We start from the raw sequence: 14,214 nt of genomic DNA, 5'->3' as shown, positions 1-14,214 counted from the left end.
GGCGAGCGCGCGGGGGAGATCCAGCCGGCTGCCGTCGCGCGGGCAAGCGCGCAGCCGAGATCCGGCCCGCTGCCGCCGCGGGTGACCTTTGGTTGCTGGCGTGCGGGTGAGGGCGTGAGCGAGCAGCGGCCCCGCCGCCGCCGTGCGGGTGAGGGCCAGCTCTGCCCCGCCGACGCCGCGCTGCGAGCCTGGGAGGACGAGGAAGACGATGCGTGCGTGTGTAGGAAAAAGGAAGGGAAAGAAGGAAGGAAAAATAAATAAGGAAGAAGAAAAAAGAAAAAAAAAGAAAAGGGAAAAGAAGAAAATCTGATGGATGTGGGCCCTATATGTCAATAGCTCATCCCACTTTTGAAGTCTCTGAATCAAACAAAAAACGGGTTGGTCCCGTCCTTTCTCAACCAAACAGAAAATGAACTCGTCCCGTCCCACAAACCAGAGACATGACCATTTCACCCTACCTTGTCTCCCAACCAAACGCTACCTAAGAGCCCCTGGGCTCGCCGCGTGTGGAGTTTTTTTTTAGAACAGCGTGTAGAGAGAATGGGAATATAGAGACCTGGGAGCTGCGACGGCCTAGCCAGCTAGCCAGCTCGATGGACGAGGCCCATAACCCCGCTCCGCCCGCCCAGCGCCCCAGCCCATTTCTATGCGTAAGCTGGCAGCTACCTGGGCCCAGGCCAGTTGCCAAATAGGAAATTTGGAACAAAGCCCATCATCTGCCCTGCTAAAAAAAAGACGTCCGCGCTCCGCACAGCGAGCCACGTTGCTGGCAAGCAGCGCCAGGGCGCCCAGCGGTCATGCAGCCACTACCGTGGCCTTAGGCAATCTTTTGTTTTAGAATTACATACGAGTATTTGGAAGGATTGAGTCGACATATCTCAAAATTCATAAAGTCATCGCAGATGTCTCGTTGTCGACGGGAACATCGTTCATCACTAAAAGGATAGTGTCAATGCGAACACCCGTACCCAGTCGAGAACTTAAACTTGGGTGGGTAGGTTCCACAACAAAGAACTCAAGCAACTTTGCAGCGGCCTTAGACATTTATGAGCATTGCTTATCCGTAATTTCGTATAGGCCGCATATGAGTGGGATGTATTTGCAGCAGAGGGTATCTTCAAACACATTATAAGAAGAAGTATTAAGAAAAATAAAGAGTGGACAAGCTCGGAGATGTAATTTTATTTTTATTTTTCTGTGAGTTAGGAGGCATTTACTCATCCTTAAATGTGAAATAGCTGATGAGTTGGACATCGTTGCTATTTGCTGCTTCTATTATGTTTTTAGGTGCACATAAACCTCATCTAAAACAGGATCGAAAAAATAGGTTAGTCGGTTTGGAAACTAGTTAGTCCAGTTTTTATGAGATTTCGAGATCAGTTAGAGTCCAACACGGTTCCGCCTTATGTTTTGAATTGGAAAACTCGCAAAGCACGTGTGGGATAAGTTTTCTACTTGGATAAGCCCATATCCCTCTATATACCAGAGGATCACAAACGAGAGATCCAGCATCCAATTAATCTTTTTACATCTATTACCCTTTTTACCTTACTTTTTCCAATCTCCTGCTGTCCGGAGAGTCTTCCGCGAGATTCGACGGTGCTCTAGGTGGCCTCGCCGATCCTAGGATAACCTCGGCGTACATCTCCCTAAAGGGTCTTCCCGGAGGTGTTCTCGAGCTCTATCTGCGAAGGATGGGCTTCAAATCGGCTTAATCGACGTCTCGATCGGTCTCGTTGATTTTGGAGTTGTTTGCTACGTGTGATAGGTTGTGTGTGACCTCGAGCGTATTAGCCCTTATTGGCCTTGTTCGCTGGTCTGGTTCCAGCGAACCAGCCGGCTGGTTCTCCTCTGGAGATTCAGCCAGTTTCAGCCGCTACAGTGTTTTCTCTCACAACAAATCAGCCGGAACAGTGTTTTTCAGCCAAGTTTCAGACCAGCGAACGGAGCCATTGATGTGCGACCCGATTCGACGTCAACGAGATCCAAACAGACTCTTATTATGCTGTCCGTGCAAGTTGCGAAGGGATTGTATCATGAACTTTTGATTTCCCTGGCCGCACGGTGGATCAGATACTACTATGGATGAAAACGGTACGGATATTTATTCGACCGTTCGTTCGACCGAACAAATATGAACACTTATCTGGATAGTTACTGGGATATCCGTAATTTTTTTCGGATACGGATAATAAAATGGATATCTTAGGCGGATATCAAATACGGATGTAATATCATCGATATCCGGCGGATATCGGATAATCCGGTTAAGTATCGGATATATCCGGATATTATTCAAACGGATATTATCCGGATATTATTCAAACGACCTTGGATGGAGAAATTTAAAAATCACAAATTTGAACCGTCCAAACTATCTCAAATGGAAAGTTGATCAAAACAACAATTGTAGATCTTGATGAGTTGAACAAACTTGGTATTCAAAACTTTTCAATTTGAAGTCATTTAGAGTTCATAATACTAGAGTCAAAGTGTTGTTTTTTCATTTGACCAAATTTGACTTGGTCAAACTTGCTTAAACAAGACGCTAAATGACCTCAGATGAAAAAACTCTGAATACCAAGTTTGATCATCTCAGCAAGATCTACAATTGTTACATAGCTCATTTTCCCATTTGAGAAAGTTTTATCAAACACTAGTCACAAATTCTTGAATCTCATATAGACTTTCTGAAACTATGTCACACACTTGTGAAATTTGAACTACATTTTGTTCAAACTTTCTCAAATGAAAAAATGTCCTATATAAGGATTGTAGATCTTGATGAGCTGAACAAACTTGGTATTCAAAGCTTTTCAATTTGAGACAATCTAGGGTTCCGAAAACTAGTTTATAGGCGTCGAAATTTAAAAATCACAAATTTGAACCATCCAAACTATCTCAAATGGAAAGTTGACCAAAACAACAATTGTAGATCTTGATGAGTTGAACAAACTTGGTATTCAAAACTTTTCAATTTGAAGTCATGTAGAGTTCATAATACTAGAGTCAAAGTGTTGTTTTTTCATTTGACCAAATTTGACTTGGTCAAACTTGCTTAAATGAGACACTAAATGACCTCAGATGAAAAAACTCTGAATACCAAGTTTTATCATCTCAGCAAGATCTACAATTGTTACATAGCTCATTTTCCCATTTGAGAAAGTTTTATCAAACACTAGTCACAAATTCTTGAATCTCATATAGACTTTCTGAAACTATGTCACACACTTGTGAAATTTGAACTACATTTTATTCAAACTTTCTCAAATGAAAAAATGTCCTATATAAGGATTGTAGATCTTGATGAGCTGAACAAACTTGGTATTTAAAACTTTTCAATTTGAGACAATCTAGGGTTCCGAAAACTAGTTTGTAAGCGTTGAAATTTAAAAATCACAAATTTGAACCATCCAAACTATCTCAAATGGAAAGTTGACCAAAACAATAATTGTAGATCTTGATGAGTTGAACAAACTTGGTATTCAAAACTTTTCAATTTGAAGTCATTTAGAGTTCATAATACTAGAGTCAAAGTGTTATTTTTTCATTTGACCAAATTTGACTTAGTCAAACTTGCTCAAATGAGACACTAAATGACCTCAAATGGAAAAAACTCTGAATACCAAGTTTGATCATCTCAGCAAGATCTACAATTGTTACATAGCTCATTTTCCTATTTGAGAAAGTTTTATCAAACACTAGTCACAAATTCTTGAATCTCATATAGACTTTCTAAAACTATGTCACACACTTGTGAAATTTGAACTATATTTTGTTTAAACTTTCTCAAATGAAAAATAGCCTATATAAGGATTGTAGATCTTGATGAGCTGAACAAACTTGGTGTTCAAACGTTTGAGACAATCTGTATCTTTATCTTATTTGTTGCTTTACTCTTTAGTCTTTCGGCTTAATCTAGATGGATTATGGACTCATAGAGTGGTGTAATGGTTTGCGCACGTATGATATATATATATATATATATTGCTTTTACTCAATATCCGAATAGATATTTGTATCCGACCTTCTCCGAATCCGATTCATACCGTATTCGATACTCATTATTCGTATTCGTAACCGAGTCAATCCGTATTCGTATATGTATCCGAACGCTATCCGTGTCCGAATCCGAACAGAAATATGAAAACAAATATAATATGAGTGATATCCGTTCGTATCCGATCCGTTTTCATCCCTAGATACTACTAAGCTAAGATGCTCAGCAAATTTATTTTACTTATTCTTACTTCAGTTCCCGTATTGAAATTTTGGAATGTCATGGCTTTTTAGTTTCCCTGGGCTGCAAGAATCAATGGTCACAGGCCCGTTCGATTGAACTACTTCGCAGTACTTTTCAGCAAACGAACAATATTTTTCTCTCACATCAAATTAGCATAAGCTAATTTTAGCGAAATGAACGGGGCCGTGTATGGATTACGGTAATGCTATGAATCGGACGCTTGTCCATCCGAACTATTTGTTGCTGGACCGCGACGCCAGTTCAACGACCCACGCTTCTTCATTTTCTTAAAAAAAACTCCTTATCCACTCATTCCTACCCACTCGTTCCTTTTCCTATCGCTCTTATCCGCTCGCCTGCCGCCTCCGAGTGCACGGCCACCTTCAAGGTGCAGCGCTCAGCCGCTGGCCTTGCTAGGCACGGTACGCGGCCGCCTCCGAGGCGAGGCGCTCGGCTGCCGACCCAGCCAGGCGTGGCGCGCGGCTGCAGCCTCCCCCACCGCTCGTGTGGCTGATGTCTCCCTTCCGCGACGTGCAACCACTGCAGTCGGCCTGTCGCCTACAAACGCCGCTGGGCCGCTGCCTCTGGTGAACATCACATACCGACGAGCCTCCATTCTACCGAGCAGCAAGGAAATGTTGCATTAAAAGCGCATGTTGCAAGAATATGTTTTAATTATTTCATATGTTTCAGAGGTATGTTGCAAGTGTTTCATATGGATGTTGCAAAAATAGACCGGGATGTTGCACATGCTGTAATGATTGTATACGTATGTTGCAAGCGTCCATTTCAAATGTTTCATTTGCTTTTTCAGACGTATGTTGCAAGTGTGCTTATTTGGATGTTGCATATGTTTCACACATATGTTCTAAGTTTTATCTCGATGTTTTATATGTTTTGCAATGGCTTCTCCAATTGTTTTCATGTATTTTTTCAAGTGTTTCAGACGCATGTTTCATGTTTTTCATCTATCTTTAGAAGCATGTTGCAAATGTTTCATCAGGATGTTTTAAAAATTGATTGGGTGTTGCTGTTGGGGACCCACCTGCCGTAGCTGCTGGGCGCCCCACGTCCGGGTGGGGGGAGCGGAGGGAGCGCGAAGGGGGGGGGGTCGGGCAGTGCGGGCCCCATGTGGGCTGCAAAACAGAGTCCACGTGCGGACGTCCTGACGGACGCGTCCGTCCGGACGTATGGGTGCTAGCACTACCATATGGATTATTGTCTAAGCTGTTGAGTTGCCTGTTTGCTTGAACTTATCAGCTGGCTTATCAACTATAATCTACAGTATTTTTCTCTCACAACAAAGCAGCTTCAACCGGCTTTAATACCAGCCGAACATTACATCGTGGAATAATTTTGTCAGGACTATACATCGTGAGTGATTTCTTTTGTGGTTCCGTCTTTTTTTTTTTTTGCCTTAAAAACGAAGAGCCTGAACTATTAATGAGTCCGAATTTAAGCTTCACCATGGCTGTTCACTAGAACTACTGGATTAACCATGGTATTGTCATATTGTCTGCAGAGATTAACATGGATTGCCGTCATTTTCAATGATTAATAATTTGGCAATCCTATAATTATGAATATAGGAGCTCTGCGGACATCTGTCGTTTCACAAGCAGCAAAAAATAGAGGGCAACGGTGGTTAGATCGGCCTGTGATCCTGTTTAACAAACACTCATAAATGGTGTAAAACTCATCACGTTAGCTGCTGTAAACGCAGAACGCTAGTCTGACATATATTGAAGAAAAGCATTATAAATAGCACCAGGACTTGCGTTCAAAAAGATAAAAAGCACCAGGACTCATACACAGGCTACAAGAGTATAAAACATTTCGAGAGGAACTAGTACTTCTTAACATCACGATACTAAAAAGCATGGTAACAAAACAAATTTGAGATTTCAATTTAAGAACAAATGGCTCCACCATTCGGTCTTATTACAGACGAATGGCTCCACCATTCGGTCTTATTACAGACGCACTTTTGGCGCGTCTGTAATAAGACCTTACATAGACGCGTGTATTCTGCTCTTAGACGTGTGTTTTGTTCATTACAGTCACGTGTTGGTAACACGCGTCTGTAATAAGGTTTTATTATAGACATGAAAGATGAAATACAAGCCAATCGCCAGCCCCAATTTTATATATATATATATATATATATATATATATATATATATATATATATATATATATATATATATATATATATATATATATATACTCCCTCAGTTCCAAATTATAAGTCGTTTTGACTTTCTTTGTTCATCCATTTTGTTATGTATCTAAACATATTATTATATTTAGATGCATAGCAAAATAAATGTATCAAAAAAGTCAAAGTGACTTATAATTTGCAACGGAGGGAGTAGTAATCTGCACGCGCCCATGGGCGTGATAACTTGGCAGTTTTATTTGTCAAATTGAACCTTAAGATAGATGACAAAATAGATATGATCAATATAGAAAAACTATGGTCTAACCAAAATTTGCGCGCGTATTCTGAAGCTTCAAAACCCATGTGGGCGTAGACAGCCACGGTCTAACCAAAATTTACCGTAAAATAGACTAAGGAACATAAGGCCAACCCTCGAAGCAAAATCTCTAGACTAAATGCTGAGATATTTGAATATTACGAAATACAAATATTTTACATGAGTCATAAAACACACGAACACCGAGAAGGCATACACTTTAGTAGATGAATTGCCATACACTTTAATACATGATTTTTCATACACTTTAATAAATGAACACATTACATCATCTTATATTTGCAGCAAGATAAAACACACACAAAAAAAATCTGATAATCATGCTTCCAGTACTCAAAGAACTGCATAATGCAGAGCAAAGTATCCAATTGGTACCAACAATTTATAGGACACCTTCACAGTTTCAGAATAGAAAATCATGTCGTGGTGCAGTGGTGGACCCAATGTTGCTGCAGAAAAGCCAGAGATATACCTTTGCCGAACTTCTTGCCATCAGGATCGAGCCTGCCCAACTTGCAATTTATCTTTGAAGAGGTGTTTGGCAACTGTTCCTACACATGATGGATAGCAATCACTTGGCACGCTTCAACATGTAAAAAAAAAACAAAAGTCCCCTCGAGGATGTGACAGCAGGGCTGACTTTGACGCTTGTCCCTGCTGTAGATACAGTGCGGTAGGGGAGTCTTTCGGCGTCTGCCCCTGCCACGGCTACAGTGCAGCAACAGGGAGCCCTTTCGGCGCCTGCCCCTGCCGCGCGTTCAGAGCTGGGAGAGCAGCAGATTACTTTACATAGTAAGTCACGGGATAAACTTTGGTTAGTGAAGTCCATTAGAAAAAGACAAGAAATATTTATGTGAACGTCTTACAGTAGTTTTTGTTAGAACTATTGCAAACTTGCTGCAGACCTGCAGTATTTATTATTAGAACTATTGCAAAGACAACCAAAAGTAGTACTGCTATTGAGAAAAGAATGCAGGCAAAAACATACAAAAGCATAATAACGAGGTAGTTTGGGTTTGAGAAAACTGAACTCCTGACACTGTCTCACGGAGCTGAAGACAAGGCAGAGTTTAGTTTCCTACAACTCTTACCTTCAGAGCTAGCTAATGAAATGTTTGGGTTGCGATCATGTGTTGCATCTGTTCTGATATTCTCTATCATGAGTAGTGCATGTCAGGAAAAAAAAGTTCTAAAAACAGTTGTGTTTTCTAACAAACTCTGACCAGAAATAACCTTGCCGAGCCTTTTGTATTTCAGGCATGCTTCCTGCAACTCAGGGCTTAGATAAGATTTTCATCTGGTGTCAATGCTGAAGGTAAACATAACCAAATCCTAGACTGCTGCTATCTGATCTTTAAAATATGTCAACACAGGTGACACATTTTTTAACCAGTCAGGAACTCAGGAGCAATTTTTTTATGCCAACTGAGGAGCAAATTGACATGTTATTTTGCACACCTGGAAACTGATAGCTTTATTTTAAACTCTACTGATCAGTAGTCAGTAGTTCAGTACTCCTAGACATACAATTTAAACTCTACTGATCAGTAGTAGTCAGTAGTCAAGTGCGAAACTCGTATTCTAAAAGGGCCAAGAAATAGATGTCATTGCAATTATTGTTTGACATACACTATATCCATTAGTGTTATTGTTTGACATACAATTTAATTTGCAAGAATTGATTTGTCTGGATCTCTCTTCCAGGCCAAGAATCCTTCGTTTAGAACTAGAAGTGACGTCGTGGTGTTCCATTACACCTCACTTGCAGTGTTGCAGAAAATGAATCAGACCACAGGTGACTTATCCAATTGGTTGTACAGTGTGTTTTTCTCTTCACTAACACCATCACTCTTAGCTTTGATGTCAATGTGCTGAATTTGCTGTAGTAACTTAGCTTTGATTGTGAACTGTAATAATAATTTTATGGTATGGTTAGTGCCTTCTAGACTTCTAGTCCCATTCAATTTTTGGATATTTTTTCCTTGCGATGGTTTTGTAAATTGCGGCTGGATCTATCTTCATTGGGCCTTAAATAAAATGTTGAACTAGCAGGATATTTTTGTCTAAATTAGGCCTTAAATGGAATGTTGAACTAGATCATGTAATATTACTGCTCCCATGAAAGCGACTACAAACCTTTTTGTATTATCTGTAAAATTTCAGTGTCATGAACTTGGGGAGTTGATGAGGAGATTTATGAATACCCAGTGTCTGCACTTATCTCAAATAACTATTAGATGAGGAATTGATTTATGAATATTTGGTGGTTTAGGGTTGATTGCTTCGAGTACAGTGCTCCTCGACCATGTTTTAGCAACAGAGTTGGCAGAAGTACTTGTACTATTTCCCCATATCCTTTACTGTAAAAGCTACTTCTTTCCTTGAGGATATTGTCTTGTATTCATGTCCATAAAACATACATTCTAGCTTGTCTTTGGTTTTCGGAAGATGTGTATGTTTGCACCGCTTGCTGATCTTTTTCAATGCTACTAATACAGTAAACATTGCAACTCGCTAGTGGTCATTTTTCTAAGTAAAAAAATGCGTGCCTTATTATATTGTATACTACCCAAGTTGTTCGGCACGTAGCAAAAATTCTTTCACGCGTTCCGGGTTGAAGTTAAACAGCCGTGGGACCTTTGAACACAGCTGGGCAATATCTCGAACACCCCAATGACGCAGCAAAGCAATGTTAGGCTTGACTTACCTCTCAATGGTCGCGCAGAGGAGACGGCTATTCCTGCTTAGGACCTCTAGGACCTGCTCAAACGAGCTATAGAAGGAGATGAAGAACTCGAGCTTGGGAACGACGCCGCTGCGGCTGCGAACATGTGGGCCGACCAGGAGGAAGCGAACGATTTGGGGAGGAGAAAGACCGACGCGGTCGCGGAGACCAAGAAGGCGGGGCGCGATCTTCTTCGCGTAAGCTCGGAGGAGCAGCGGGTCCGCGGAGACGAAGGCGGCGATGTCGGCGCGGGAGAGGCCGGTGCCGGCGAGCAGGGCGATGATGGCATCGGGGTTGGAGGCCGAGTTGAGGCGGGAATAGGAGAGCTCATCCAATGGTCTCCTGGATCCTGTGGATAATAATTCGCGGGACAACTTCTTGGACACCTCGCAGGCCTGTGCTGGGGCGAGGCCGCAGGAGGCGACGAGGTAGTCCTCGACGGAGAAGGGCGCGGGGGAGGTGGAGGTGGAGAGGATGCAGCACGGGTGGGGGTGGTTGGGGGCGGGCAGCGGTGATGCGGCGCGGAGCAGAGCGGGCAGGCGATTTCGGAGGGGCAACATAGCGCCTAGCGGCGGCGGAGGAGCGGCGCCGGCGCGGGCGATGACAAGGCTCGTTGCCGCGATGGGAAAGAAAAAAAAAAGGATGCGAGACCGCGACTGCCAGGGCCAGCCAGCTGCCAGCTCTAGGGAGTAGGGACGCTGCGTATAAGGCCGGAAAACCCCGCTCCGCCAGCCCAGCGCCTCAGCCCATTTGATGCGTAATGCGTAAGCTAGCTGCCTCCCGGGCTGTGGCGCAGTTGGCCGAACTGGAAATTCTGAACAAGGCCCACCTGCCCTTCCTCAAAATAGACGTCCGCACCGCGAGCCACATTCGCCGTGCCGGCAAGCTGCGTCGGCGTCGCGCCCGCTCGCCCGGCGGCCATACAACCACAGAACCGCCGCCTCGTCTGCCGTGGCCGAAACCCCGTCGGCAGGATGAGCCGATCCGATCGGCGTGCAGGTCAAAGGGCACGCCAACACGACGCCTGGCGGGCGATCGAACCGGACGGGGGCGACAAGGCACGGAGGTTGAATGTCTGACCCGCCCCAATCGCCGGCAGCCGGTGATTTCAAACCGGCCACCCAGGTTTGTCAAACGGGGAGGGGTTCTCTACTCGCCGAAGAACACAAGCGCCGAAGCGCGGCCACGGACGAGGCACGCACGAGGAGCGCCGAGAGCGACGGGACTCGGGGCGACGCCGACGCCCCCTGTCGTTTCGGACGGACGCTAGGACCGTTCCGTCGTGAGCATAGCAAAATATTCAGTGTGTTCTGCTTTGCTCTGCTCCTCCTCGTGCTCGACAGGGAACGAAGTGGGGACGCGAACAGGACAATGCTGCCTGCCCCAGCATATTTAAGTCACGTGCGTGCGAATTCAAGTGGCACAGACTGCTACCGTAGAAACTCCTCCTACAAAATGATCTTTTTTTAGGAGAAAAAACGAGGCAATGCAAGAGTCAAAGAGGACGCGCCTGCCTCTGCCTGATGTTGGCATCAGTTCTACCTCCCGGAGTACTTCTGAGGGAGTGGTTTGGTTTTTGTTTGGAAACCTTAATCGGCAAGCAACAAACCGACGGATCCGCCGGTCAAACGGACACGATGAAAAACGGGCCGATTTCGCATGGCGTCTGAAAGCTTCCCCCGGTTGACCTTTTGTGAGCACGAGTGGTCTGACTCTGACTGGCTGGCTGCTGCTACCACTACCAGGTGCTGACATGAAAGCTTTTACCAGGGGCAGGCACACACACACGCACGCATTGACGGATCCAACACTGACCGGCATGGGTTTCCAACCGTGATGATGCCCAGCCCTGCTTTGTGTTGCAGTTGTGGAGCAGCTTTGCCTGCTTTGCTTCTTCTGGAACGGAAGGTACAGGTTGACATTTTTGGCGAGTGAGTGGTATATCTGGTGGTGGTCGGTCGATGCTTCAAGGAACTGGCGAGAGATTAAAGTCAAAATGTACTTTGGGGCCGCCTCGAACTACGTAACCTGTTACCAGTGTACCAGTGTGTGGTTCAACCTCCGTCGGGTCCATCCATCGACTTATTGTTTCTGAACAGAGTTTGGTCAAATAAATCACCCTCTTAGTCTAGCCTTCGTTTAGCCAATCAAAATGGTTTATAGCTTTCTCGAAAATATATGTGGATGGAGACTGGACATTGCTTTCTGTGTGGTTGATCTCCCTACATGGTTGATCGGCTCCAAGACATTTTCTGGACTAGTTTTAAAGTATGATCATGATAGCATTTACATGTATATATCTAGTTGCTTTGCATTTGACGTAGTATCTTCTGATTTTTTTACCCCTGATTTCCTTTACCTTTATCATCATCAGGTTTTAGAGCTTGATGCATAGCTGTGATCCTAATTGTGGTGGCTATATCACTAACAAAAAGTCAAAAGTTCGTCATAGTATGTCGCTCTTTAGCAATTGCGCAGCTAGTATCGTATTGGCTAGTACAATTATCGGGCTACTCTCGCTTGAAGCGCAGGAGCTTGAACGGGTTTGGAGTGCGAGTCTTGCGGATCTTGAAAAAACAATAGAGTGGCAGAGTAGGCGTAGCCATTATCAGAGGAGTAGAAGAGCTGTTACAGACTTGGCCTATGAAGGTGAAACTTGGGGTTATATGCCGCATAGGAGGGGAGGGATTTAAATAGAGAAGTTAGTTCAAATTAATTATGCATAACTGATGCGAACAAGCACCGATGACCTTACACTTAGGACCAATTGCTCAAGTTTGCACCCAGTGCAAAGAAAATAAAAGCTCTATTTGCCCAGCCTGCACTAGAGGATGTTGTCTAGCTAGACGCAGTAGATGAAAAGAGGTAATATCTCAAATCAATCGGAGCCATTGATTTTTCATATTTTATGAATTACTTAATAAAATAAAAAATCCTGGAAAACGAAAATAAGACCTCCGCGTCCCCCTGATGACGGATTGACGAGGGAAATTCCTTTAGAGACATGCATGCCGATTCCCCACATGCATGCTGATGCCCCTAATCACAGGCTAATCACAGGAGATGCTCATGTTACCAACAGTCATCTAACATGTATAGACACGTTACCTGCAGTAACACATGGCTAGCACACGTTGCCTGTACTTTAGACCTACACGTTACCTGCACTAACACACGTTACCTGACATGTGTTAACACGTTACCCCTACTCATGTTACCACGTACACACACGCACGCTAAGAGTATCTCCAAGAGTATCATAAATCTCCTCCTAATCTTTGGTTTTTAGTAAGATGAGAAAAAAATTCATCTCCAACAACTCCTAATATATCCTCCTAAAATTTACGCACTCGGAAAATTCTCTCCCATCGCACACGTAACTTTAGGCGGACTTGCGTCACGCGGAACGAGGTTTCCTGCTGGTCGCGCGCCTGGTACCTCCCGGCGAGCACGTTGGCGAGGACGAGCTCGGCGTCGGCGAACTGGGTCTGCTCGATGAGGCAGAGCGCGAGATTGCACGCCTTGTTGGCGTCCGGGTCGATCATCTGCGCCTTCCGGTACACCACCTCCGCCGCCATGAAGTTGCGCTGCTGCATGTACGCCCACGCGAGGTTGCCCTGCATGCATGTCCGGCGGCGAAGCTAGCTAGCGTCAGACAGATCGAATGATATGTAATGGCACGCACTGGCACTGGCACTGGAACTTCCGGAAGTGAATGAACAATAAGCCGGCGGGGATCGAGACGCACCAGGACGCGCGAGGTCTCTTGCTTGACGGAGACGTGGATCTTGCGGCCGTGCCAGCGGGCGCGCTTGGTGGTCTTGCCATGGAACACCTCGCCGAGGTAGATCTTGCGGAGCTTCTGCTTGAGCAGCTCGATCTCCTCCTTGGTCCGCCCGCTGGCCTTGTAGAGGTCGAGGAGGATGTTGTCCAGCGACTCCTGGGACTGCTTGGGGCACTGGTGCCGCAGCGACCTGATGGCGTCGATGGCCTACGTCAGGTGCCCGCGCTGCTTCATCACCACCGCCATGTCCTTGAGCGCGCTGTCCACCTTGTCGCCCGTGCTGATCGCCTTCCAGAACCACGCTGCTGGGAGATGGTGCCGGCCTGCTGGAGGTGCTGTCGGCGACCTGTGGCTGGGAGATGGTGCCGACCTGCTGGGAGGTGGCCACGGCCCACGACGAAGGAAGGAGGAGCGGCGGCGGCGACGGCGACGAAGACTTTCGCGGGAAAAAAAGTGCCACAGAAAAAACCCAAGTAGGATCAAATTTAAAATTCTTAGGAGTGGAATATTGGGTATTATCGGAGATGGACTTCTTTTTCTCTCACAATACCTTTTTAGAAGTTGAAAAACATAGAGTTCTTGAGAGAAAAATTTAGGATACTCTTGGAGACGCTCTAACCACTACACAGTCTAACCACGTAGACACGCTAATAATCACGTACACACATGCAATTCATACGACATTCAAAATCAATCAAGTGTATAAATTTACATACAAAATCATGGTAATCAAAATGTATCAAGTACAAAGTTATAAAATAAAAAAGATTTACTATATCCGTCGGATCACGCATGCATCAATCAAATCTAGAAAAAAGATTTTTATATCTAAAACTTTCTTTATTTATCTTATTGATCGTGACCGTCAGATCGAAACAAATGAACAGCTCATAGTCATTTGGAGGTACCACAGCAAAGCCCTACTTTATTTGATTGAAAAGAGTGTTGATGCTTATACGGTGGA

At 44.6% G+C, this 14,214-nt stretch overlaps 1 protein-coding gene across 7 annotated transcripts; it reads right to left on the bottom strand.

Moving 5' to 3' along the window:
- Positions 1-6,888: 6,888 nt before the first annotated feature.
- Positions 6,889-10,119, bottom strand: LOC136480105 (uncharacterized). Of its 7 annotated transcripts, XR_010764608.1 has the most exons (4): positions 9,449-10,119; positions 7,608-7,646; positions 7,382-7,505; positions 6,889-7,292 (listed from the first exon to the last, which is right to left on the bottom strand). XR_010764608.1 is itself a non-coding variant. In XM_066477768.1 (3 exons), the coding sequence occupies exons 1-2, from the start codon at positions 10,024-10,026 to the stop codon at positions 7,625-7,627; spliced, it is 600 nt and encodes a 199-aa protein (XP_066333865.1). In that variant the 5' UTR covers positions 10,027-10,119; the 3' UTR covers positions 6,889-7,505; positions 7,608-7,624. The 7 variants fall into 7 exon arrangements, 4 of the variants coding, with proteins under 4 accessions (XP_066333865.1, XP_066333855.1, XP_066333859.1 ...); XR_010764607.1 differs by having other exon boundaries at positions 7,382-7,646; XR_010764609.1 differs by having other exon boundaries at positions 6,889-7,286; positions 7,382-7,646.
- Positions 10,120-14,214: the final 4,095 nt, after the last annotated feature.

Source organism: Miscanthus floridulus, chromosome 1 (assembly GCF_019320115.1).
Source record: "Miscanthus floridulus cultivar M001 chromosome 1, ASM1932011v1, whole genome shotgun sequence".
In the NCBI taxonomy this organism is placed as follows: Eukaryota; Viridiplantae; Streptophyta; class Magnoliopsida; order Poales; family Poaceae; genus Miscanthus; species Miscanthus floridulus.
The sequence above is the reverse complement of the archived record's forward strand: the minus strand, read 5'-3'. Positions and strand labels throughout refer to the sequence as shown.

Excerpts from the sequence above, each read along its gene's own strand:
- LOC136480105 (XM_066477758.1), bottom strand. The coding sequence starts at position 10,026 with ATGTTGCCCCTCCGAAATCGCCTGCCCGCTCTGCTCCGCGCCGCATCA. Across the intron at positions 7,506-9,448 it reads CTCTGCGCGACCATTGAGAG|CTCTGAACGCGCGGCAGGGG; the intron begins GTAAGTCAAGCC and ends CTGCTCTCCCAG. Across the intron at positions 7,293-7,381 it reads CAGCAGGGACAAGCGTCAAA|GAACAGTTGCCAAACACCTC; the intron begins GTCAGCCCTGCT and ends CATCATGTGTAG.